The sequence below is a fragment of the Stegodyphus dumicola genome, chromosome 6 (assembly GCF_044657685.1).
Source record: "Stegodyphus dumicola isolate Sdum_Otavi_A_Nest chromosome 6, ASM4465768v1".
Lineage (NCBI taxonomy): Eukaryota > Metazoa > Arthropoda > Arachnida > Araneae > Eresidae > Stegodyphus > Stegodyphus dumicola.
This window is the reverse complement of record NC_140773.1, coordinates 175,504,144-175,531,868: the sequence shown is the minus strand read 5'-3', so window position 1 is coordinate 175,531,868 and position 27,725 is coordinate 175,504,144. Positions and strand designations below refer to the sequence as shown.

At 33.2% G+C, this 27,725-nt stretch overlaps 1 protein-coding gene across 3 annotated transcripts in view; it reads left to right on the top strand.

The window, feature by feature from the left end:
• LOC118198795 (tudor domain-containing protein 7-like) overlaps positions 1-27,725 on the top strand; it is a 172,171-nt gene that overhangs the window by 9,921 nt on the left and 134,525 nt on the right. For all 3 annotated transcript variants that reach the window (XM_035370569.2, XM_085819190.1, XM_035370570.2), the window contains exons 5-7: positions 4,202-4,318; positions 18,875-19,346; positions 27,033-27,248. In XM_035370569.2, coding sequence (XP_035226460.2) covers positions 4,202-4,318; positions 18,875-19,346; positions 27,033-27,248 — 805 coding nt within the window. The remainder of the gene's footprint in view (positions 1-4,201; positions 4,319-18,874; positions 19,347-27,032; positions 27,249-27,725) is intronic.

Here is a 27,725-nt window from a genome sequence, read left to right as displayed (position 1 = left end):
ATATTCAATAATGAGTTACTAAGTATGATTAAATTTTGACTTTCTGCGTCATAACATTCTAACAAAGAAAAGAAGGATGGACAGAGGAGTGTGGAATATAGCACAGGAGGAGAGGCGAGCTTCTGACGCAAAATGGCGCACATTCAGTATTTATAGTAGCGTTTATGTAATAGGCTAGCAAATTCTAAAAGGTACTGGTCTAGGGGAAAGATCCTGAATTGCAGAAAATTAATTGAAGGTTGCGTGTTCGCAAAGAGCAAATCGTATTTTTTTATATTTTACCTATATATATATATATATATAATGTTGTATGATCTTAAATTCATTTAGTGCGAAAACAAGTTACTACTACTTGCACAATTGCTGCAAAATTAGTTAATAATTTATTTCCTCCAATCAATGACAATGATTATATGTTTTTAATTTTTCCTTTTACAATTGAAATTTTGTTCTTCATGATGATTTAATTCCAGTCCCCGTTAAAACATTATTTGCATTTTACTTTCAAGTTACTTCAAAACATCTTTCAAAATATAACTTACCAGTATGGATTCACTCTTTTAAAATAATTCTACTTTAATTAAACTTAGGAGACAATATTGTTTAGGAAATAAATTATATATATATATATATATTGCATGTATATAGTGTAAATACACTGGTGTTCAAAATTAATGTTACAAGCACATCTTTTGCAATAATTCAAAATAACTACCACTATAAGAATTGATGTTTTATATAATTTGCAGAATGGTTTTAAAGAAAACATGAAAGTTACTGATTTTTAGATTTGTTACGCTCATCTATAGGATTGTGCTCTTTGCAAGAAAATTATAAGACTGATTTCAGTTACTAGTTTATGCTACCATTTAGACCAATGGTATTCAAACATTATGGCAGTGCGTTCCCATAAAAACACAAACTACCAAAAAAAAAAAAAAAAAAAAAAAAAAAAAAATTGTTGACCTCAATAAGAATGTCAGTACATTATTAAATATTTTCAAGGTCAGATTTTTTTAATTTTTATCCGCCTTAAAATCCTACTATAAATTTTTGTGACCCTATTTTGGGTCAAGACACATAATTGGAATGCGACTAGTTTAGACTATAAATTTAGATGGAGAGCTATTGGTAGGCTTGAGGCCGGGGAGTCCTGAGCCTTCTCATTGGTCTGCTTACTCAATTGGAGTTTTAAATTGTGATATCAGCTGGTATGATTTGTAGCCTCATTTACAGTATGACATTTATTCCCTGTTTATTTGATTATGTTACTGTCTGTGTTATAGTATTGAGTATCTATGTGCAGAATTTAATTACAGGAAACCAATTATTTCGTGCAGTGTCACCCATTTTGTGCTTGTAACCTTAATTGTAGACATTGCGTGTAGTATAAACAATTTTCAAAATGCATTCAAACTCCACTCTAATGAACTTCTCAAGAGACATGATTTAGTTTGTTATATCCAGTCTGATGAGGATGAAATGGATCATCTTGCAAAATAGTACAAAATAATTTTCGTAATTTTGGCCCTACTTTTGTTTTTGTAAAATGTTTTCCTCTCGATACAAAATCATGACATGTAGATTTTTTTTTAAAAGCTTCTTTCAACATTTATGTTTATCATGCTCTCAAAGTTTGTTTTTCAGAATATTTGCTTTCTTAGGAACTCAGTTATTTGTAATTGTTTGCCACTGCCATTGGATTTTTGCCCACAGTAATTGACAAAAAGTCTTTAAAAATTTGTTTAAAGTTGCACATGTCTAGATATGCTCAAAAACTTCTAAATCCATTGATCTTTGTTCTTTATTGAATTTAGACATTGTGTAAATGTCCTTTACAGAATCAAAATATATCACTCCAAGCGTACTGAATGTCAGATGTTGATTGAGTATTTCATTATACATTATAACTCTGAATATCGAAATTAACTGGAACTACAACTCATTCAATAGGCATGATCTCTATAGAACTGAAAATATCTGTAATGACTAGAGTGATGGCCTTAAGTTTGAGGCCCCCTCCCCAATAGGCCAAATATATATGTATTATAATGCAAATAAGAATTTTTTAATATTTTTCTGTTGTATTTTATTTTAATGTGGATTATACAATTAATTATTTTCATTGGTTGAATTAGGTAATGGAATTGTTTATAATTCCCTAAACACATAACCTATTTCTTTCTCAACTAAAAATAAAATAATGAAATGAATTTTTATTTATATATCTAGCAATAAAAAAAAAACTAAACATATATTTTTTTACTGTATTAAAATATTTTTTTTTAATTATTTGCAGAAGATGAGATGCTTAACCTGTGTATGAAAAAAATGAACTGAGACACTTTTTATCAAACGAGAATACTAAAATAATGAAACAATATGATATATATTAAATTCTTTAACTTGCTCTGTGTAAAAAAATTCTGATTTTAATGAAACGTGTTCATGTATATAGACTGCACGATAAAAATATGTTAGATTAATTAAATTAAGTTTTATTTGACACAAAAAGAAGAAACTGGTGATTTGGATTAGTGACTTCTGTTGTGTTAAAATAAAACTTGTCTAATTTTTGTTCTTTAAAATTTCGAGAAAAAAATATTTACTAAATTCGTCATTGATATTAAAAAGTAGCCACCAGTGGTTCTTAACCTTTTCTGCCCCATGCGCCCTTTTCACCATTACTAGGAGATCATCCCCTCTTTCCCAAACTTGAAAAATGCATATATGCATTTATTTAGATTTTGCTTATTTTCTAGTATGTTTTATAAATTAAACAACAAAGAGTAGAAAAGGTTAAAGAGTAAAACTTGAATAAAAGTTTTTGTATTCATAAATTAAAACTAAATACTTGCCAGCTAAATAAAAGGCTGACCGTATCCACCCTGAAACTATGAAATCCCCCTGGTTTATATGCTATGCCCATAAAAGTATCTCTGCGACCTCCTCAACTGTTGGTCATAGACTTATACTTTTGGTCACAAAACTTTTAAATAAGAAAAAATATTCATGTTATGGCATTTTTAAATTTAAAAAAAACAATTTTGTAAAAGTTCCAAAATCTAATTTTGTATGGTATCTCTGTCTCTGTAGCTAGTTAAGTAAAAATTTGTATACTTATTCTAAAAAATAAAATACGAAATGTTTGACTTCCGTGTGACAGAAATTGACCAAAATATATAATTTTAAAGTTTTACATGTTTAGGGATCTTGCACAAAATTAAAAAGATAATGTTTAAATGTATGTGACTAAAAATGAAATATCAGTTAAAAAAAAAAAAGGTTTCTGATGTCGTGACTAAAAATGAAATGTCAGTTAAAAAAAAGGGTTTCTGATGTTAATAAATTAAATGATAAGCATTGCTGTGCAGTTATGAAATGTTTTGATAACTATAAAGGTTTCCAAAAGGCAGCTGTTATTCACAGGATTTTGCAGAATTCGTTCGTTCGTAGAATGAAAAACTGTTGCAGGTTTTAGTATTGCAAATTTCACATAGAAAATGTATAACATTATTTTCATAAATTAAAAATGAAAAATATTTCCAATTTAATGTTTTTTGTATGTTTATTAGATTTATGACTCTAAAGTAAAAAGCTGCATGAAAATAATAAATTTTTGGCATTTGAAAATTTATAAATTACATGGGTGAAAATTCTTTTGGAATATCATCTCTAATAATAAAATTATAAACTTAAGAATGTTAGTAAATCACAAAAAAAAAAAAAAAAAAAAAAAAAAAAAAAATTTCCAGTTACTCCAATTTGTTTTTAAACCTAGTCAAAAAAGATGGCAAAAATCCAAAATTTTGAAATGAAATATCTCAGTCCGTTTTTGTTGTACTGAAGTCAAACTTTTTGTATTTAATTTTTTATAATGAGGATAAACTTTTACTGTACATAGCTGTGGGGCTTGGGAGAATATGTAAAAAGTTAGATCTCGTAATTTTTACAAAGTTCATATTTTAAAATGTAAAAATTTCAAAATGTGAATATATTTGTCATTGGAAACATTTTTGTGATAGGAAGTACTTGTCTATGGCCACTGGTTGCAAAAATAAAAGACTGTATAAGAACTTTTATGAGCGTGACATGTATAAATAATGGACATGGTAACATTTATACTGTTGTTTTACATCTTCACTGTTTATTTTCAAATCTTTCATTTTCTGGCCCCCTTAATTTTATTAATTATATCTAGAAGACAAGAAGACCACATTACAACACAAGAAGAAGTTTCCCTGTGCGTTCTCTTCCACGAGCAAGGTCTAGACCTTCATCTCAAGATGTGAGAAGCTCTAAAGCTTGGGATACTAAAGTAAGTTACTCACGTATAACACATTTCCTGATAGGGAACATGCCGCGCTGGGAAAGAATGAATAGCACATAATTAAAATTGTCAGTCAGACAGAAAGTGCATATGTAAATAAATGAATTTAAGAAAGATAATGTGGTATGGCAAATAAATATACAGGATTAATAGTAGTAAGTAGGACTACAACTTGAAACAATACAGGAACAACCCCCTACAAAGTACATATGACATTGACGTGCAGATAGTATTTTGAAGAATTAATGACCATATGATTACAACCATTTCATGCAGTTTGGCCCCCATTTTGAGGTTGATAAACTGTAGAAAATGATGCCACGCAAGTGTTTCATGATTGTGAGGTCAGGAGACCTCAGTGGCCAAGGGAGCATTTGGGCATCATGCAGAATTTGTCTGCTGATGAACATCATGCATGGTGGACATTATCTTGCTAGAAACAGTATTTTGAAATTATTGAATTTAGGACACACAGACTGTAATACTACAGATTTTCTGTAGTTTATATAGAAATAACTTAAAATTTTTGAGCTATAGAAAATACAGATTTTATTGAAAGGGAAGTACGGGGACTGCAGTGAAGGGCTTATTTACCTTGCAGGATCAGTTTGATTATATTATGCTGAGGAAACAACTCATGCTTCATGTGAGCTGTGATTAAACTGGATGTTTTTTAATTTTGTGAAGTACGCTGCTTTGTAATAAGAGGCTAAAATTATCAAGTCAGAAATTTAGACTCGTATTCTGTGGCATTTCCATGCATTTCTGTGGAATTTCCATTAAAGCATATAAAGTTTCTGCAAACCATGCACTTTGCACTGGCATTCAGTTGCATATAATGTAAAAGGTAACTATAAAAAGAGTATGTATTTTCTCAAAGGCATAAAGAAATTAGTGCTATAAAATTAAAGAAGCCAAATTTCTTCACAAAAGACCATAAACTAAATGCTAAATTGCAAACTAAATGCTATTTAATTCAATTTTTCAACTTTAGTTTTGGACCATTAGAAAGAGCTTTTAAATGCAGGGCATTCTGCATCGTACAGATACAACCTTTGAAATATTTTTTTTTCTGTTATATATACACACGCAGATATATATGCAAGATAAAAAATATATAAATCAAAATTATAATTTAAACTAATGGGTAACCTCTTAGTTCTCCCTCTCTATTCTAAAAATCGTAATAACTTCTCTGGATTGTGTCATTTCTAGATCAAATTATCTTTCATGGCTTGCATAACACTCATGACATAGCTTACTCAGAACCTGAATTAAAATTTTCGAGAACTGAAACCTTTTCTAATTTAAACCTTGATGAGCCTCCATATTGGATAATTGCACACTCTTAATTTCAGCTCTCCTGCAGTCAAATTGTTACATTGCTTTATTTGTTTTGTCATGCTACTAACTATGCTATTATCTAAAATGTGATACTCTATATAAAACTGTGGGGTGCACATTGTGCCCACGATCATGTGTGATATCATTCAGCCGAGATATTAATTGAACACATTTTTGCGCACATTTTTCCAAGTGCCAACAGTCTCGCGCACTGGAGATAAAAAACTGCTTTATTTCAAAAAGTGTTGCCACTGCTTGCTTTCAAATCTTGGAGATTGTTAATAAAATATTTGTAAGTTTTACAAAATATCTTTTACTGATATTGAAAAAAAGTTGTATTACAATAACTTAGGAATTGGTTGTTGCTTGGGAAGAATGAACTGATTTCATTCATATTGAAATGTTTTTATACATTTTCATTTCAGGTGTGCATAGAATTTATACATTTTGTTTTGGCCACAGCCCTCTGATCAGGCCCGCTTTTCTGCTAGTACTGTATATATATGGTACAAAATCTGAGATCCGTACTTTTTGGGACTTTAGCAGTTCTGGATTTGGGATTTTTTCGAATGTTAAATTATCTAGTAGTATGAATGCAGAAATTATAAAATTAAAAAATATAAAATAGTGGTTTATGAAGTATTTATGGCCTTAAAAGAATCAGAATTTACAAAAGAAAAAAGCTCATTATTCATTGTTTGTTTTATTAAAATTTCTTTCAATGTAAGTTGTTACTTTGTTTTTGTTCTAATACAGTCAAAAGTTGTCAATTCGGACACCCATAATCCGGAATGATCTATAATCCGGACCTCAAAGCTAAAAACTTTCTGCGCATGCGCCGCGGCGCATGCGCACAGGCGTTTTGTGCGTGCGCGTAAGACCTTGACTACTGCGCATATGCGTGTGCGCAAGTGCAGAATACGTTTTCGCCTGCGCGTTTAATGTATAACCGACGGTGTAAGCTAAAATTATCTAATTATCTATTTCAGTTAATGTTAATGATTGCGTTGTTCCTTAATCTTCGAATTGGATCCCGCTTATTATTTTTTGCAGACTGTAAGAGCAATTTTATAAAAGTAAACTTGAACTTTCGATTATGTCAAATAGAATTTCCGATACTGTTCCAAAGGATCTACAAAACGAAAGTATGTTTCGATATCCAACAAACAAAAAGTGGAATTGCTGCAAAAAATGGATAAAGACATGAAGAATGTGACAGAGAAGTTAGTGAAAACGAAAAAATTTCGATTGACAAGTTAGTCGATATTCTCGGCACAGCAATTAACGGGACTTGAACAGCAGAACTTAGTAACTGAACAAGAAATTGTCTTTTTATAGAATTAAAGAGAAAGTATTATCACATAAAATGAAGCAACTTAAACAACTTACATTGAGAGAAATGTTTAATAAAGTAAACAAATAAATATTAAGCTTTTTTTTTTTTGTAAATTTTGATACCCTTTAGATCATAATTGTTCTTTATTTCATAAATTACGGTTTCATATTTTTAATTTTAGAATTTCTGCATGCCATCTTACGTAATTTAAACTGATGATCTATAATCCGGAATCGCCGAAGTCCTGACAAGTCCGGATTAACGACTTTTGACTGTACTTTCTCTCTAATTTTGTATACAGACATAATTTTTTGTTCAGTTCCAAAGTTCAGTTGTTCGCTTCTTAATTGCAATGTTGAGAATTTGCCCTAAATTGTCAGTCAAAATGTTTTGTTCTCAACAAACTCTCACTTTCCTCACTATTTGTAGTGATACTATCTAGCTTTAGGGTCATTCTACAGAGTCCATTAGTTAATTGATGATTGGGTTTTTGTCATAGCAACGGAAGATCTTCTGTTATATCATCTTCATATATTGCCACTTCACATTTATTCATAAGTTATATATATGAATTGGAAAATTTTGCTTTTTATTTGCAATATCCAGAAATCTTCAAATTCATGTCTGTGATCATAAAGTTACAAAGGAGGGACTTCCGAGTTAAATTAATGGTCATACAGGTAGGTATATGACTTAATATAATAAATAATTGCCTATTCAGTATGGAACTATTTTATTTAGTGCCAAAATGAACTTAAGTATCAGGCATGTGAAAAAATATCAAATGCACATGCGTAGAACATACCCCCCCCAAAAAAAAAATTAAATAAAAAGTTTGCTGCTGGCTTGGAAGTCCAGATTTTAGATCATTCTAAAAATATCTGACTTTGTACTGTATTTCTACCAAATTTAGGTATAAAAACTCTCGAAGCCGTTCTTATTGAAAAAGTAAACAAGCAGGCAAATAAACAACTGCGTGATAGAAAGAGATAACCTAATTTAGAACTTGAGCTTGCAAAGCATGCTTCTTATAAATCTCTACTTGTAATTTATAAATAAATTATAAGCATTTTTTTTTTTTTCAAATTTTCCTGTAGAAATAAGAATCTGAAAACATCAACGATATATGGCTTATGGATTCTAATTTCCTCCATAATTATTTGTGATTTAAAATATTTGATCCACTATTATATTAATAGATTTAGTAGTACTTCTGCTTGACTAATAAAATGAAAATTTATAATTAAATATGCAAATATATTTATGGATTTTAAGATAAATGCAATTTAATTACATCTAACAGTTAATTGAAAATTAAGAAATGGTTAATTAAAAAATATGCCTTATATACATATTTTTACAGTTGTAGAAATAGTATTCGCACTTTGATTTACTGATAAGTTTTGCTGTGGGTTGGAGTCTATAAAGATATTGGCTGCACATTGACTACTGACAAATTTTGCTGTGGGTTGGAGTCTATAAAGATAGTGGCTGCAGCATTTCTATCATATTAGATGTGCAAATATATTAGCAGTTGCAGCAGGATAAGACCTGTCTCTATGTTGCTTCCAGCCTCTTACTTGGCAGGTATCGTTGGTGAAACAAAAGCAAGACTCGTAGCTGTGCACTACCATGTACCGTTCAGTAGTCTAAGAGACACTACAATAACACTATTGCAGTTGGTGACTTTGCATCACTAGCAGTCTTTAAAAGTGTTATGACTGGTAGTCCAACTAACTAGAAAATTTTCTTGCTGATATTAGAGCATCAAAAGCTTTCTGCATATTTTGTGTATTATCAGCAGTCATACTTTGAGCATTAACTGTATGCCTTTGGGTACTTTGGTCCAAGTATGCTGACGTCCATTTAAATGCACCAAGCCGCTGGTACTATTCAGACTCTCTTCTTTAATCCATCTTCTTTAAATCCTTTGTGCAGTGGCCACATATGGCTTATTTCAATTACATATTGGTTGAAGGAACAAGCAGTCATTTCTAGGCCTAAAATGAAACCCCTTTTGAAAAAAATCTGGTAGCTGAAACTAATATCTGTGGTTTTTAAAGGCAATTGCATGTGTCTTCCAAGAATCCCTTGTAAAAAAAATCGGATTGCTGAAACTAACTTCTGTGGCTTCTACGGGCAATTGTGTGTCTTCCAAGATGAAAAATTGTTTGAAGAATGCACGTAATTCATATGACATTTCCTTCTTTTTCATTTCACTAATTTATTGCATTATGCAAACTTATGTTTGAGATCATTTTCATTAATCATTCAGCTCTGTATTTTTTGCAACTTGCATAATTATATACAGGGTAGGCCATCTAACTTTTGGAATTTGAATCGGCTGGAGGGAGGAAAATATATATATATATATATATATATATATATATATATATATATATATATATATATATATATATATATATATATATATATATATTTGTTTGTTAGAAAGATTGGACATTTTCATTTAAGAATGAAATACAACATCATTCAAATGACTGCCACGGCTGGCTTGACAGTACCTCATCCGAACAGCCCAATTTTTCAGTACATATTGAATTGTTTGGGCTCCAATCGCATGAATGGCAACTTCGATTTTGTGTTTCAAGGCATCAATCAACTCTGGGTGGTTAAAGGTTCCCCACAAAAAAAAAAAAAAAAAAAAAACAGGGTCAAAGTGGTTTTTTTACGCCTATTGGGCATCTTTCTTCAAAAATTAATAAGGAGCCGCCGTTTCTGTCAATAGTGAACATTACCATGCCATGTTAAACAAATTTTCGTTTCCAAAAACTGAATAGGATGACATAGGTGACATTTGATCTTTTGTGCACTGTTTTTGGAAATCTAATAATCAGTTGAAATGCTGATGTTAATTGGCCACCTTGGAGCTGTGATTTGACCCTGTTAAATTTTTTTTTAATGCGGATTTCTTAAGGATATGTGTTTTGCTTATCAGGTTCAATGTTCCTTCTAACCTTCTTTGGGAACATACAAGGACCTGACTAGGAACAGAGAGCTTACTAAAGCTATGTTCACTAATTGTAGTAAGTAGACAGGATACAGACGAAGGGTATACAAAACCCTTTATTTTTCTCTATATACAATGACTTCCGTACTTCGGAATACAATGACCCGCCACTCGGGGTCTAACGTAAAGTATAAAAATAAAACTAAACTCTAATTTAACTTTAGAATAATACACGTGGAAGATTGGCCTTATAATAACAGGAAGCGTATGTAGCACAGAGACTGTGAACACTACAATACGTTTAATTTATCAAGAGGATTAAAACCTCTGGCCTGGAAGGCAAATAGCAACTGCGTAACTTCTAAGGTAAGCGGCCTGCTTCGAACTCACTGCTTCCTCTCTTTCGCTTGGCAAAAAGGCCACACTTAAATACTTGGCGTTCGCCAGACAAACTTTGCATAAAAACCTTCACACTTATAATTCTGGCCGGAAGTAGAAAATAAGAAGTGATAGTAAAGATTTAAAATAAAATAAACGTTAGTAAAACTTAAGATCCTTACATACTTCCCGCCAGATTTAATTAGTTTGAAACTGAGGTCTAAAACGACCTTGTTGAAAACTTTTAGCTCTAGAATCTAACGTGAGGCCAACCTTTTACAAACACAACTTAGATAGAAACTAGAAATTTAAAAGAAAGAAATTTGTTACAATAGCAGCTCCCAGGATATACAACAATCTTTTTTTCATCTGTACTGCATCTAAACAGGAGCTTTATTCAATTCTGGTTCCTTCCAGAAATCTGGAAGGAAAACTAGTTTAATGAAATGTTACACAATGACATTGCAAATAACATATAGAATATACTTCTTTTAACATTCTTATTTCATTCATGACTATTTTAATTATCTCTCCCCGTGCTCTCTGACATGTGTTGTAAAAGAACACCAAACACAAATGTGTTTCTGTCTACGTGTGCCACACTTCCTCCTACAATCCAAACACTAACGTGTTAAAATTCAACATAACGAGACCTCTTAACACACCCTAATTTCAACTCTAAACCCTGAGGTACTATTCTAAAAGTGGCTAACTCTAAAGTGTAGCGTCAGAGAGCCTAACTACATCATTCAACCTTTAACACATATTCGCCATGATTTAGTCTTTACAGTCACACGAATAACAAATTTTTAACATTACTTTCACTTTTACCATATCACGGTATTTCTTAACATTTAAAATAACAGAACATATCAACATGCCGTTAATTTTACAGATTTGAAAACATACATTAGTAGTACATTGTTAACTTCTATTCTTTTCAAAGCAAGTGCCAATTTTTCTACATTGAAATAATACATTTCAAAAAGTCTTTCAGACTAAAACTTCTCTCTTGCTAGAATGTTTTAAATAAAATTTATACAATAACTTTTTACAATATTTAAGTCTTTACACAACGCTATTATACATCAACTTTAGTTTTACGTGCGAGTAATTGAAAACATAATAAGAAAATCGGTCACAACTCATTTCTCGCCCTTTTGGCGATAAAGGTAGACCTCGCATGAGGTAAAACTTCTTGAAATCTGCCACTTGCAGTAAGAATGAAAGATTAACTTAAGTTTGCAAAGTAACATAAAATTTTACTTATCTTTGTAATATTCGGACATCCTTTTCTGGGCCCAGTCTTTAAAGGTGCTGCAGACCGTAGCTTGGTTTATCCTCCTTCTTGTACGGGCTCGCCCTTCAGTGCTTTCCTCTGGAAGCTTCCGTTTTTCACCAGTTCGGCCACCCTTGAACACCTTCCTTTTCTCCTCTGCTTGTGGTCTTGGCCGTTTGAAGGCAGCTGGTCTTGGCGGAACTGGGAAACTTCTGTCGTGATCCTGCTTGGACCTCGTTGTTGGCCGTTCAAATTTTCCTTGTACTTTTTCCTCCGCCGCTGATGGCCCTTCTGCAGTTCGGCGACTTTTGCTGCGGAGAGTTCTGTCGGATGAGTAGATCTTCCGTTTTAAAGCCGGGTTATAGTTGCCGTCATTTCTCCTGGTCCTCTTCACATACGTCGTCCTTCTCCCTTCTTCATTCTGGGGGTGTTCGTGAACTCTGTTTTCTGGACGGTGGAACGGCTTCTTTTTCTTGTTACCTTCAATTTTTCCGCGGGGCAATTTTCTTTTCACTTGCTTCTGTCTCTCATTCGCTTGCCTTTGTACTTGTCGTTTTTCCACCTCTGGAACTTGTACCTGCGGTGTATGCCGTGCCGGATCCTGCAAAAGATCTGAAAAGATTTGCATTTTATTACGATCGAAGTAGGGCTTGATTTGATCAATGTTTGCGGAACAGGTTTCACCATTTCTGGCTTTTAACACTACAACAGCGTGAGTTATTTTTTCTATAACATATGGTCCTTCAAATCGTGGAAAAAATTTGGCAGTTTTATCTTCTGGTGCTGAAGAAAGTGAATGCTTAATTTTTAAAACTTCATCCCCTACTTTGTAAGTTACTCCCCGTCGTTTCAAATCATAATATAACTTCTGTTTTCTTTGTGCTACTTCCGTATTCTTTTTTGCTTCTTTTATTAGTTTATCTATATCACCCATTTTAAATTCTGGGGCTCTTTGTTGCACATAAAATAATTTATCTAACGGTGTTATAATCTTTCTGCCTAGAAATAACTCAGCAGGAGTTTTTCCCGTTGTATCATGTTTTGCGGTCCTAAGGGCGAAAGCAAATTCATTGACATAGTTATCCCAGCTTTTATGAAAATTTTTAACATAACTATGGATAATTTTCACTATATTTCTGTTGACCCGTTCCGCTATATTTGATTGCGGCCGATACGGGACCATTTTTAAATGACGTATGCCCGGTTTTTGGCACATGTCTTCAAATATATTACTTACAAATTGAGGACCATTATCCGATATAACTTTTAGGGGCGCCCCGTATTTTAAAATATATTTATTTAAAATAGAATCAGTAACTAATTTCGCGGAGGCTCGTTTTAAGGGAACAATTTCGGTCCATTTACTAAAATGATCAACCATAACAAGGAGATAGCGACTTTTATTTAACTGACATTTTGGGAAAGGGCCCAATAAATCGATGCCAATTATTTCATTTGGAAATTCGGATTTAATACTATTTAGAAACCCGGCCGGGCGGAAATTAATATAATTAACTGCTTGACATGTTGGGCAGGACTGGACATACGCCCTTGTTAACTTTTGCAGTTCAGGAAAGTAGACTGCCTTGCGTACGCGTTGGATAGTTTTTCGAATACCAGCATGAGAAGCTAAAGGGCTGTCATGGAGCTCCTGCAGGATATTTAATCTAAGACTAGCTGGGATAACAGGTCGAAATTCGTTGTTGGAATTCGTAGTTTTTGTATAGAATAATAGACCATCTATTAGTTCGTAATGGGCCGCCCTATTTCTTATCGCCACAATATCTTGGTGGCTAAAATTTTCAGGATCCTTCAAATACTCATAAATGCTTCCAAACTCAGGATCCTTACCCAGTTCGGTTATTACAGTTTCTCGGGAATTTATTGTACACGCCGTAAGCATTGCCATCTTTACGGTATTGCCTTGTTCGTCTATTTTAATCCTTGATAGGGCATCTGCTACGATATTTTCCTTTCCAGGGGTATGCTTGATTACCAGATTATATTCTTGCAGCTTGAGTGCCCATCTTATTAACCTTGGGGATAAATTTTTCCCTGAGTACAATCTAGTTACCGCCGCATGATCAGAGTATACTGTTATCGGCGCCTTTCCAAAATAGACTCGGAACTTTTGCACTGCTAACAGAACTGCAAGTGCCTCTCTCTCGGTAGCGGAATAGTTTCTTTGTGTTTGATTTAAAGTTCGGCTAAAAAATGCCACGGGCTGCTGATTTTGCGAAAGTACCGCTCCTACCGCATAATCCGAAGCATCCACTGAAATTTCTAAATTTTCATCCTTTTCAGGAAATTTCAACACGAGGGCTTGCGTTAATGCTTGTTTTAATTTTTCGAAAGCACTATTGGCTTCGGCCGTCCACGAGAATCTTGCCTTTTTCCTTTTTAATTTTAACAATGGCTCAGCGATAGCCGCAAAATCTTTTATAAAGGACCTATAATATGAACAAAGTCCTAGAAAAGAAGAGAGCTTCTTTGCCGTGTTTGGAGTCGGATACTTTTGTACAGCGATTATTTTTGATTTATCTGTCTCGATCCCTTTTTGAGATATTTTGTAACCTAAATATTTTAATTCAGGGGCTGCAAATTTGCACTTTTCGACATTAACTTTTAGACCGGCCTCATTTAATAAAGAAAACACCTGTCTTAAATCCTGTACATGTTGATCTAGATTATCACTAGTAATAATGATATCGTCTAAATAGATAAATGTGGACTTTCCAAGAACAGGTCTTAACACAATGTCCATGCATCGCTGAAATGTTGCCGGGGCGCCTGAAAGGCCAAACGGCATACGCAAAAATGCATAAGTGCCAGACTTGGTTATAAAAGCAGTCTTAGGCACGTCCTCAGGCCTCACCCCTATTTGAAAATAACCAGTCGTTAAGTCTAAAGTCGTCATAAATTTGGTTGATTTTATGTTCCTTAAAATTTCTTCTATGATCGGTAACGGATATACCGGATATTTCGTTATGGAATTTAATTTACGGTAATCAATAGCGAATCTCCACCTTTTTTGGATGCTCCAAAGGATAGTCATTATTTTTCTTACATAAAACCACCGGGCTAGCATAACTACTTGAGATGGGCGTTATGATCTTTTTACGTAGCATATCGGTGATATGCCATTCTATAATTTTTTCCTTATTCTTATCATACCGATATGCTTTGTGGCGAACTGGCATTGAATCTCCGGTGTCAATACTATGGTTAGTAACCTGAGTAAATCCTGGAATATCACTAAATAACGAAGCAAATTCACTTACCACTTGTCGGATTCTATCTTGCTCGTCATTAGGCAGGTGGTCAAGATTTAACCTTGGCGGTTCAACCTTTTCTACACGCACTGGTTTCATTGTCAGCTTAAGGGACGCTTCATTAAAATCCAGTGTAGCTTGTGCGTCTGAAAGAAAGTCTATTCCTAAGATTAAATGTGCTTGCAGATTCTTTACTATAAAAAACATCACCTTTACTTGTTCGTCCTTGATACGGATATACAAAGGTACTTTACCTACGCACTTACATTTTTCTCCTTGCGCCGCTAACACTGTTGTATTATCCACATTATATATGCGGTATTTGCGAAAATACTTTCTAAAAAACTCCTCTGCCACACAGGAACACTGCGCGCCGGTATCCAGGAGTGCGGTGGCTGGGATATTATTCACCAAGACTTCAATCTTCGGAAGAGTCAAATTTTTCACCATTACTGTATTTAACTTGTAGGAAGAGAGATTTTCGTGGCCTTCGGATTTCCGCACCCTCTCGTCAGCAGAAATCCGTTTTAGTTTAAATTATTTTTCCTTTCCGTGCTTTCCTTCTTTTTCCCCTGGCCTTGATACTTTTTTCCTGGGTTGCTATTGAACTGTCGACGTTCGCCGGCTGTTTTTGAATGCTCGGGTTTCCTTGCCCACTCATTCGCTTTTTCTCCGTAGCCGTATGCTTGAGTTTGCTGTAGTCTTGGCGTACCAAATTGGTTTCGCTGTTGATATTGGCGTCTTCTTTCGACGTCCGCCGTTCTTCTACTTTCAAACTGGATTGCTAGCTCAAATAACTTTTCCAGTGTAGTCGTATTTCTTAATTCAATAAAGTCTTGCACTTGGGGCAGTAACCTGGGCAAAATCACTTGAATTATTTCAGGATCCGGACGGTTTCCATACAAGAGCTTGAAAACGTGAATTTTTCTTAAAATAAAGCTCGAGAGGTTTTCGATTCTTTGTTGATATATACTAAAAAGTTCCGTTTCTAATTTCGCATGATCCCTTACAACAGGGAAGGCTTTTAGTAGGGCAGTCTTGAAATTCTCGTAAGTATAGGTGGGACTTCCTGCTTGACCCAAGAGACTTCTGCCTATACATTTGAACCAGTTAAGCGCTTGGCCCCTCAAAGCGCTGGTAGCTAAGGTAACTTTTTGAAACTCGTGCACGGGGTAGAGCATGAAGTGGTCATCCAATTTTTCCAAAAAACTGGTTACCCGTGAGTTTCTGTTAAACGTTGCTTCTGGTTTCATCGAAGCGCGCATGGTCTGGACGATGTAACCGAATCCTTCCAGGGCGGCAGCTGGCATTTCTGGATTCTGAGCCGTTTCTGCAGGCAGCACAGGTTCTTCTTGAAACTCGGCCATGGTTATTCTTCTTCGTTGGGTGCCACTATCAGGTTCAATGTTCCTTCTAACCTTCTTTGGGAACATACAAGGACCTGACTAGGAACAGAGAGCTTACTAAAGCTATGTTCACTAATTGTAGTAAGTAGACAGGATACAGACGAAGGGTATACAAAACCCTTTATTTTTCTCTATATACAATGACTTCCGTACTTCGGAATACAATGACCCGCCACTCGGGGTCTAACGTAAAGTATAAAAATAAAACTAAACTCTAATTTAACTTTAGAATAATACACGTGGAAGATTGGCCTTATAATAACAGGAAGCGTATGTAGCACAGAGACTGTGAACACTACAATACGTTTAATTTATCAAGAGGATTAAAACCTCTGGCCTGGAAGGCAAATAGCAACTGCGTAACTTCTAAGTTAAGTGGCCTGCTTCGAACTCACTGCTTCCTCTCTTTCGCTTGGCAAAAAGGCCACACTTAAATACTTGGCGTTCGCCAGACAAACTTTGCATAAAAACCTTCACGCTTATAATTCTGGCCGGAAGTAGAAAATAAGAAGTGATAGTAAAGATTTAAAATAAAATAAACGTTAGTAAAACTTAAGATCCTTACATGCTAACCACCCAGAGATGATTGATATCTTGAAACACGAAACCGAAGTTGGTGGCTTTGCTTTATTAGCAATCTTTACAAGTGTTATGCCTGGCAGCCCAACTGACTAGAAATTTTTCTTGCTGATATTGGAGCATCGAAAGCTTTCTGCATATTCTGTGTATTATCAGCAGTCATGCTTTGAGCATTAACTGTATGCCTTTGGGTACTTTGATCCAAGTATGCTGATGTCCATTCAAATGCACCAAGCCACCAGTACTATTCAGACTCTCTTCTTCAATCAATCTTCTTTAAATCCTTTGTGCTGTGGCCACATATGGCTTATTTCAATTACATAATGGTAGAAGGACCAACCAGTTATTTAGGCCCACCAGCGGCTGAGCGGTAAAGACGCTGAACACTATTAGTTCGGTCCAAGGTTCAAATCCGGCAAACAGAATGGCTGCATCGGCGTTTTCGTGGTTTTCCCCATGTGTAGCATGCATATGAGCCAGTTTCCCTTAGAAAGTCCTCCACGAGGGCATCCCTCCCTTTAGGCAGATAGCCCTCGTGTGCTTTGCCAGAATTAAATAATCCAAATCCAACCAATCATTTCTAAGCCTAAAGTAAAACCCCTTTTGAAAAAATCTGGTAGCTGAAACTAACTTCTGTGGTTTCTGAAGGCAATAGCATGTGTCTTCAAGAATCCCTTGTGTAAAAAATCAGATTGCTGAAACTAACTTCGTCAATCATCTCTGTCTAAGGCATGAATCGTCAATCTTCTCTGTCTAAGGTATCAATAGTCTCTGGGTCGTTTAAAATTCCCCACACACAAAAAAAAAAAAAAAAAAAAAAAAAAAAAAAAAAACCACCATTGGGTTATTAAAGTGGTTTTTGGCACGGCGGCATCATTGGGCCATCTTTCTTCAAAAATGAATAAGGAGCTGCCGTTACCCTGTTTTGCTAACCACCCAGAGATGATTGATGCCTTGAAACAGAAAATCATCAATGATATATCGCTTATGGATTCTAATTTCCTCCATAATTATTTGTGATTTAAAATATTGGCTCCAATAACATATTAATAGATTTAGTAGTACTTCTACTTGGTTAATAAAATGAAAATTTCTAATATGCAAATAATTTACAAAAATATTTTTAATTATTTCATTTTTATATTTATGGTTTTTAAGATAAATACAATTTAATTACATCTAACAGTTAATTGAAAATTAAGAAATGGTTATTTTAAAAAATATGCCTTATATACTTATTTTTACAATTGTAGAAAAAGTATTCTCACTTTGATTTACTGACAAGTTTTGCTGTAGGTTGGAGTTTATGAAGGTATTGGCTACACATTGACTACAGAGAAGTTTTGCTGTGGGTTGGAGTCTATAAAGATAGTGGCTGCAGCATTTCTATCACATTAGATGTGCAAATATATAAGTTGCCATTCGTGCGATTGTAGCCCAAAAAATCGAAAATGTACTGAAAAATTGGGTTGATTGTATGAGATACTGTTAAGCCAACCATGGCAGTCATTTGAATGATGTTGTGTTTCATTAAATGAAAATGTCAAATCTTTCTAATAAACTCATAACTTTGGAAAAATATTCATTAGTTTTTTTTTTTTTTTTTATAGCCGATTGAAATTCCAAAAGTTAGATGGCCCACCCTTTATCTGCAGGAATGTATTTAATTGCATATTCTTTTGAGATAAATATTGCTAGAAGAATGGGTTTGTGGTTCAGCTGACATCTTCCCTTTTATCTCACTAATTTATTATCACATTACAAACTTATGTTTTAGCTCATTTTTGTAAATCATTCAGCTGTGTATTCTGTGCAACTTGCATAACAGCACAACCTTATCTTCATTGTGTTGCATTTTCTCTGTCAAATAGTGTATTTTTTTTAAAAAAAAAAAGTTATATATATGTTCTATAGCTTTAATATGTAATGCAATAATGAAATGAATTTTTTTTTTTTTTTTTTTTTTTTTTTTTGTGTAGAGTAATACAAGTCAACATTCCAAATCTTATGCTCCGCCGGTAAGAGCGGAACAAGTCTCCACAAGGAGGAAAGAAATTGCTCCTCGTTTCCTGAGACAGTTAGAACAAAAGCTAATTGAAAATTCAACAAATTCAGCAAATGGTCCGAGTGCATTATTACGTACGCCTGCATTATTACCTACGCCTTCACAAACTGTTATTTTTTCTAATGATACAGCCGAAAGATCATCCTATTATAGAGTTGAAAGACCATCTTATCATACTACTGAAAGATCATCCAGTTATACTGCTGAAGGGCCATCCCATCATACTCTTGAAAGATCATCCCATCATACTCTTGAAAAATCATTCCATCATACTATTGAAAGACCATCTCATCATACTGTTGAAAGATTATCCCGTCCTATATCTTCAACCAGCATTAAAAAAACAGATGAACGACAAATGTTATTAAACTCTCTAGAAACTGCAGGTATATATTTTCCTTTTCGGTTTTATTCATTACAGTTAGGATGTTTAAGAATTATGCAATAAAAAAATTGGGTACTTACGTATTAATGCAACCAGGCCAAAATTCGCATAAATCACCAAATTTGGCGACCCTACTTACGACAACCCTACGTGTTATACGTAGTTTTGTAAAAAGAATTTATATGTAAAAAGAAAAAATAACACTGGGCGTGTACTACCACAGCAATGGGTTTTCGGCGGAATTTGCCGAGAAAAGAAAGAGACTTTTTTGGTTACTGTACCTAACAGAAGCGCCGTTACCCTCATGGAAAAAATTTGCGAAAATATCAAGGAAGGAAGCATCATTTATTCGGATTGCTGGAAAGGATACAATACAAGTGAGTTCGAAAATGCTGGATTTCTGCATGGAACTGTTAATCACAAATATAACTTTGTGGATCCCAACACGGGCGTTCACACACAACATGTAGAGCGCATGTGGGGCTCAGCCAAATGGCGCAACAAAAAACAGAGAGGAACAGCCTGTCATCATCTTGACTCATACCTTATTGAATTTATATGGCGCCAAGCTCAAGCTGTTAATGGCGAAGACGGTTTTCAATCATTGCTAAAAGCAATAGCCAAAAGATTTCCGCCGAAAAAATAATTCTGCAACTTGTTCAAATTCGAAACCGGAAGGGTGTAATTGCTATTTTATATTTTAAAACAAAATAATATAAAAAACTGTATTAAAAATTATCTGTAATTTATAAATGTACATTTTCTTTCTATTCATACTTTTTTACTCAGACTTACAAATCGCGCCAACCTGGTTGCAATAATACGTGAGTACCAAAAATTGTTTAAAGAATTTTTAAAAAATTCTTTGATAAGTAAGATCTAATTATTATGCTTCTTATATTAAGTAACAAAGTTTTATTGTTCATCTGCTGTAATCTAGTGGCATTGAAAGCTGATCAGTAAGTACATTAAAACTTTAATTATCTTAGTATATGTAATTGTGGTCAGGGTTGAGTTTTTTCCAGAAGAAAAATATTTCTTCCAGTCCGGTAGAAGAAATTGGGAAAAAAAAACTGCAAGAAACCAGAAGAAATGAGTAACGGTAAACACTTGAAAGTTGCTAAAGAGGAAAAATTCACTAATAGCTGTTTATCTTATTTGAAAATAAGTGTTTTATTATTTCTGCAATAAAATGCGAAGCAATTAAAGAATTTTCTTCAAAGAATCCAATCAAATGTGTGGTTGAATTTTTATTTATTTTTAATGTGATTTACTGTGACTTTCTCTCAAACATATTGGCCCATTAAAATTTTTTTTACTTTCCTCTCCTTCTTCCTTGGAGCATTCACATGTTTCAAACTTTCTGTTTTCATTCATAGTAGCATTTGGAATTTGTGGTAGTTAGCAAGTAGCGTGCTTGAAATGGAAAAATACAGCGGCTTTTAAACTGAAAGTTGTAGAAATTGTGCAGGAAAATGGAAAAAGAATAGCAGCAAGAGTGTATGAGGTGGACGAAAAGTGTGTGCGCAATTGGAGCAAACAGCATGATCAACTGGTGTCAACTTACAAAATGAGACGTGCATTTCGTGGTTCGAAATTTACGTTTCCGAACTTAGCAAAGAAAGTTCTGTATGTTTGTGATACGCGTGCTCAAGGGTATGCATTAACACGGGAAATGTGCCAAATAAGAGCATTTGCTTCAACATGCGAAAAAGACATTCCTACATCGCATTTCAAGGCAAATGAAGGTTGTTTCCTACGAATGATGAGACGAAATGGATTTTCATACAGTGCATTGGAACAAATTTTTTAAAAAAATGTGTGCAAGATATTAAAAGAGCCAATGTTTATTTAATTTGTGTAAAAGTAAATATTAAAATTGCAAGTTTTGGTTAATTTGCGCTTCTATATTATGCACCTCTGCAGACTAATACGTGCCGAGTGTTGATAACTTAAATATGGAGTAATTTATATTATATATGTGGATGGGAGAAACTGAGTTTGTAAATTTTAGGTAGTTATTAGACAACTTTAAATTTAGTACTTTTATTACTTGTTCTATTTTTTTCCACTTAACTTATCTGTTTGAAATGAAATTTACACCCAAAATTACTCATGAGAAAAAGCACAACATTTAAACGACCCGTGGTTAAATAAATAAAAAAGTATGGACATTACATGAGCGTATACAGTAATATATTATTGTTAACCCTTTTACGATGGCGCACCTTTGTTTAAGATTCTCGTGGGACAGAAGGGAATCAAAGGCAGTCACCGCACAGGATGAGGGTTTTGCATCGCTAAGCCTAATTTTATAAAAAACAAATCGGAGGGAAAAATGTTTCACTTCTAGCATCGTAATTCTTTTGTATCATTTTAGATTATTACCTTAGCTCTTATATATGTTAAAATTAGCATTTAATAATCTTTTTTTCTTTATTTTACATGAAAAATATTAAAAAAATTGCTTATCTTTTAAAATATTTTTCGGAAGCGCTATTCAAGTTATTCCAAAGTTTTAATTGATAAAATCCCTCAATAAAGTTTAAAATTAATAAAACACAATAAAGACTATTTAGAAAAGTATCACTTTCTAACTCTTTAGAAATAAATCATCACTCTCATCTGTGTTAGTAAATGGTTCATTAACCATACAAGTGTATTCTTCCTCTGCAAAATAGTGCTTTCATGCCATAATAGACAGGAGGTGAGGCTTTCTGAAATAAAAAGAGAACCCGAAATATGTCTGAAGGCAATGCAAAACATAACAGGGCTCCACATAGTAACCCGAAAAGACCATAAATAGTAGAGGAAATAATAGAATAAAAAAAAAATTGAATATAAATCAGACACGTGAATGTTTATATTAGGATGTGGCGATTTAAAGGACCCACCTCTGTTTACGCTTCCCCCTCGCAACAGTTGATGAGTAAAGCACTAAAGTCAGGCTTATCAAACTCAAGGTCAGGAACCTAAAACTGTTCATTTCAAAAATAATGAACATAGAATGCCATCTAGTGGTCTTCAGAAAAAACGTTCCAGCTTAAAATGCTTATATGCATCGCTCGTCCTCTGAATGCAATCTCTAGTGATGCATGGATGGGAGGATTGGCTGTAAGAGACGTTCTTAGGGAATGCGTATATGGGACCCCATCCGGAAAAGTTAAATACAAATAAAATGTAAACTAATGATATGAATATGAAATAAATAAGAAATCAGTTTTTTTTCAGCAGGGAAAAAACTTGTCAATCTTGCTTAGAATATACTATTTCCAAATCTTAATTTACTCACAGGCTATTTACAATACATTAAATCTTCTATTTCAGAATGGAATGTGTCATCTCTGAAATTTCACATAAACTATGTAATGTAGTTGAGATTAAAATTCAGCAGGATTAGAGGAAATTTTGTACTTTTTTGTACTCTATTCCTTCAGATTTGCAAAATAGCCATTTGCATGCGTTAGCAAAAGATGTTTTCTTCATTACATTGTTTAATTAATAATATAATTAAACTTTGTAATGTTTTTATGATAGTATAATTCAGTTGTGAAAGCAAATGTTACAGCAAGTGCACAAAGATAAATATATAATAAAAGAAGGGGTACTTTTGTGTTATACACCCAGCACTTGCACAATGTCGCCAATCGAACATGTGAAAAAATGCATTCTGAGGATTACGTAAAACAGCAATGAATTCATGAAACTAAAAGCACAAGAAACATCCATAATGAAGCAATAAATATTGCAAAATTCTATAAAACAGACATCCACATTGAAAGGCCCAAAATTTCATAAAACGGTAACAAATTAACCAAGGTTTAACTAATTTAAAAACACATTATACATCTACAATAAAACATTTAACTTTCTATTTTCTTGGTCTGTGTGCACAGGAACCTGCTTTAAGAGAAATGTAGAATTCTCGGTATTGCAGAGCAGACAGGCACTGCTCTCTATGTACATATTGATCTATTTAAAAAAAAATATCGGAGAACTGCAGATTTTTCGACATTGCAGAATAAGCACTGCACTCCATTTACATATCAACCTGCTTTAACTTTAAAAATGTGCTTTTCAGTGTGTTTATTCAGAAAAACCAATTTTTTAATGTTCTTTTTTCACACTAGATTTGCATACATCTCACAGATAATTGCATCAGTCAGTAGTTATATATGAAGACATATTGAGATAATAAAAACTGTAAGAAAGACAAACTTTAGCAGATCTATATTCCTTAGACTGGCAATAAATGAAGCCAAGAGCTGTCGTAAATGATATTAGGCTGTTCTCAAACCAATTTCCTACTCGCATTCAAACACTTTACTGGCAGTCTTTGGTTCGTTAAATTCCGAGTTGCTTACTTTGGCGACATAACACTCTTTGCAAGTTGATTCTTCTCAATGTTGGGCAGATAATGCAAAAGTAAGCTCCCCCAAAAAGCATACGAATGAGGCTCCTTAAATTATATAGGAAATGTAATATTTAAATTAGTCATATAATAGTACTACTTATGAATATGAATAAAATACAGATACCATAAAATAAATAGGAAATTAATTCAGAAACTTGTCAAAAAAAATCATGCTTGATCTGGGTGATTTTGGTGATTTTTTTTTCATGTCCTTTCCACTGGGAAAGAAACTTGCCAACCCTGATTATGGTGATCATCAAATTACTTAAGCACTTTTCTTTAATATTTAAATAATTCATCAAATTTCAGAGGATGAAAGTGACACTGTATAATGCATATTTTACACAATTCACTGTATAAAATAGACTTAATATTTATTTAACCAAGTGGTTAATTCGTATATATGTAATATTTTTTGATACCTTTAAGCACATATTTTAAACTACAGTCAAAAGTCGTTAATCAGGACTCGTCGGGACTTCGGTGATTCCGGATTATCGATTTTTCCGCATTATAGATCATCAGTTTAAATCTCGTAAGATGGCATGCAGAAATTCTAAAGTTAAAAATATGAAACCATAATTTATGAAATAAAGAACAATTATGATCTAAAGGGTATCAAAATTTACAAAAAAAAAAAAAAAAAAAAAAAGCTTAATTTATTTGTTTACTTTATTAAACATTTCTTTCATCTTTCAATGTAAGTTGTTTAAGTTGCTTCATTTTATGTGATAATACTTTCTCTTTAATTCTATAAACAGACATAATTTCTTGTTCAGTTACAAAGTTCCGCTGTTCAAGTCCCGTTAATTGCTGTGCCGAGAATACCGACTAACTTGTCAATCAAAATTTTTTCGTTTTCACTAACCTCTCTGTCACATTCTTCATGTCTTTATCCATTTTTTGCAGCAATTCCACTTTTTGTTTATTGGACATCGAAACATACTTTCGTTTTGTAGATCCTTTGGAAGTTCCAGCTTCGGAAATTCTATTTGATATAATCGAAAGTTCAAGTTTACTGTTATAAAATTGCTCTTACAGTCTGCAAAAAATAATAAGCGGGATCCAATTCGAAGATTAAGGAACAACGCAATCATTATCATTAACTGAAATAGATAATTAGATAATTTTAGCTTACACCGTCGGTTATACATTAAACGAGCAGGCGAAAACGTATTCTGCACTTGCGCACACGCATATGCGCAGTAGTCAAGGTCTTAAGCGCACGCGTAAAACGCCTGTGCGCATGTGCTAACGCGGCACATGCGCAGAAAGTTTTTAGCTTTGAAGTCCGGATTATAGACCATTCTGGATTATGGGTGTCCGAATTAACGACTTTTGACTGTATTACCGATATAATCTTAGCTGACATTCCGCCAAAGTACTTAGATTTGTCTAAGATATTTAATTATAGAAGTGTGTGGATGAAAGGTCATTTGTATGTCTTTTGCTGAAGAGAGAGGATTTATTATTTTTGAAGTTCCCTTATTCATCTTGTCCTCAGAATAATTTTATTGTGAAACTGAAAACATCGTGTTTATGGTTGATGTTGTCTCAAATAAAAGCTAAAAGTGTGTTTATTCGTAATCCAGCAGCTAGGCTGTACAAATAAAAATTTCATAATTTATATAAATTTCATTTGAACAATATATATATATTCATTTACTTTTAAAAATAAGACTGGTAAGAATCGCAGAAATTTGTTCTTTGCTTATATTTTGGTCTCCTATCGAAATGTTAGGTGACAGTTTGTTTTTACAGTTAAACTAAAATGAGTTCAAATAGTGAAAAGGAAGTATTTTCCTAAATTGCATTCTGAAATGAATGAAGCATTTCAGAACAGTGCTAATGAATTGCTAAATAATGTAGCTGTATATTAAGGCATGGAAGCTGAAAATGGAGAACTAAGGATACTTGTATTGGAGCATGCAGAGAGAGTAAGCAGCATTGAAAGAAGTATAGATGACAAAGACACTATGTTGAGAGTTAGAAACGGAGTTTTGGATAGCATTTTAACTTCCTTGTGTGAAGTAGAGAAAGTATTGTAATCATGAAAAACTCCAAGTGTCTGTACGTACACGCATATCTTGCATAACTTAAAAAGGATCAGCCATAGAACATTGAAATTTTATATGTGGGGCTGCTGTAACATCTAATTGTGCACTTCTTTTTTATATTGCAATCGGCCTTATGAAAATTATATATATATATCTACACCCACCTACATCTTATCCACCTTAAAAGACCTTACTCGGCTTTTATTTTCGCAGTTGTTTGTTCTAAGGCCCATATCAGAATATATTATTTTTTGTTATATCAGAGTGCAGTGAGGTGAATTTTTTGTGTGTACAGTTTATTATATATACTACTCTATTTGAAAAATTCTTTCAGAATAAATTTTAATATTTACTATAAATAAATTAGTTTTATTTGAAGAAGTATTTTCTCTTGCAATTTTTTCAGCTTTGTAATGTAGATATCAAGTCTAGTAATATATCTGCGTTATTTAATTCACATCATACCCAAATGATCTTTTTCTTTATACTGTTATGCATGGTTCTAAAACTCATTTTACATCCCTTCAATCTTTTTTGCTTGTGAGTACTTTACTACTAGTATTGTTTACCCATACTTACTACTTGTATTGTTTACCCAGTTGATGCAAGATTGTTCGTATTATTCAGATGACTGTCATACCTGAAACATCATACCTGGAACTACCTTAGAATCATTTGATACTCTTTCAGGTTGAGAAATGCTTATGAAATGTTATATGCTATCAGTTTACACAGGTGTGGACTTAAGAGCTATCTTGGAATAAGGCTTCTTTTGCTCAAAACCTAATTGCAAAATATTTTCCCCGAAACATAAAAGTACTTTTAAAAATACTAATTATCTAAGAATTCACTTTAAAGTTAAATAGGGAATGACATTTACGCAAGGTCTTGTCTTGAATCTTTTATCACCACACTCTGTGTTTAAAATAAAAATTTGGTATGTTTTTTATTAATACTGTTGCTGAAGTAATTTTGATTTCAGTTTTATATTTTCTGAATTTTTATTTTAATCTTGATACTCGGTTGTTAGTTTTCTATGTGTCATTTTGTTATTAATTGTATGTGTATATTTTATCATTTTAAAAGGTAGCATTATGTAATGCTGGTTTTAAAGTGTTATCTATTACTGTGATGTAGTGCATGCAAAAGCAGAATTTTGTTTAATATGTATGACATTTTATACATATTATATGTGAAATCTATTTCTTTATTTCAGCCTCTGCTAAAGAATATGTCAGAATTTATGCACAGATTCATAATATTAAGCATGAATATCAAACAGTAAGGATGGGGCAAAAGAGCAAAGGTTTCATATCCAATTTAAAGCTTGGAGAGAAAAAGTACCAATCATATCCACATGTTGCTAGAACTGTAGAGGAGGCAGAAGAAGTTGCAGCAAAATCAGCTGTGGAAGATATAAAATTGAACATAGGTAATGAACAAAGAAAAGTTACTGTTTTGAGTAATAGTAGCCTTTTAATTCAAATAAAATGCCTAAGGTAAATCAAGCTTTGTATCCAAGTAAATATGAAAATTGATAAAAAGTATGATATGGTTTGCCGTAATGATAAAAAGTTCCATTTTTATGTAATATATCTAACTTTCATAAGTTAGCAAAATTAAGTGATTTGTAATTTACTTTCATATAGTTTATTTATTCTATACATAAGAATATATATTGATTTAATTAATTAATTCAAAATTACCAAAAGTTTGTGATCAAATTAACATTTTTAATCTACAAAAATCATGGTTAACTTTAGAATTGTTGCATCACTGAAACTTATACTAACCAGTATAGAATATTTGGTACTTTCTAATTATCAGTAGTGAAAAGTTGCCACCTTTTTTATAACTAATATTTACCCAAGCTAAATGTGCAAAATGCAACAGACATTGTAAAAATTGT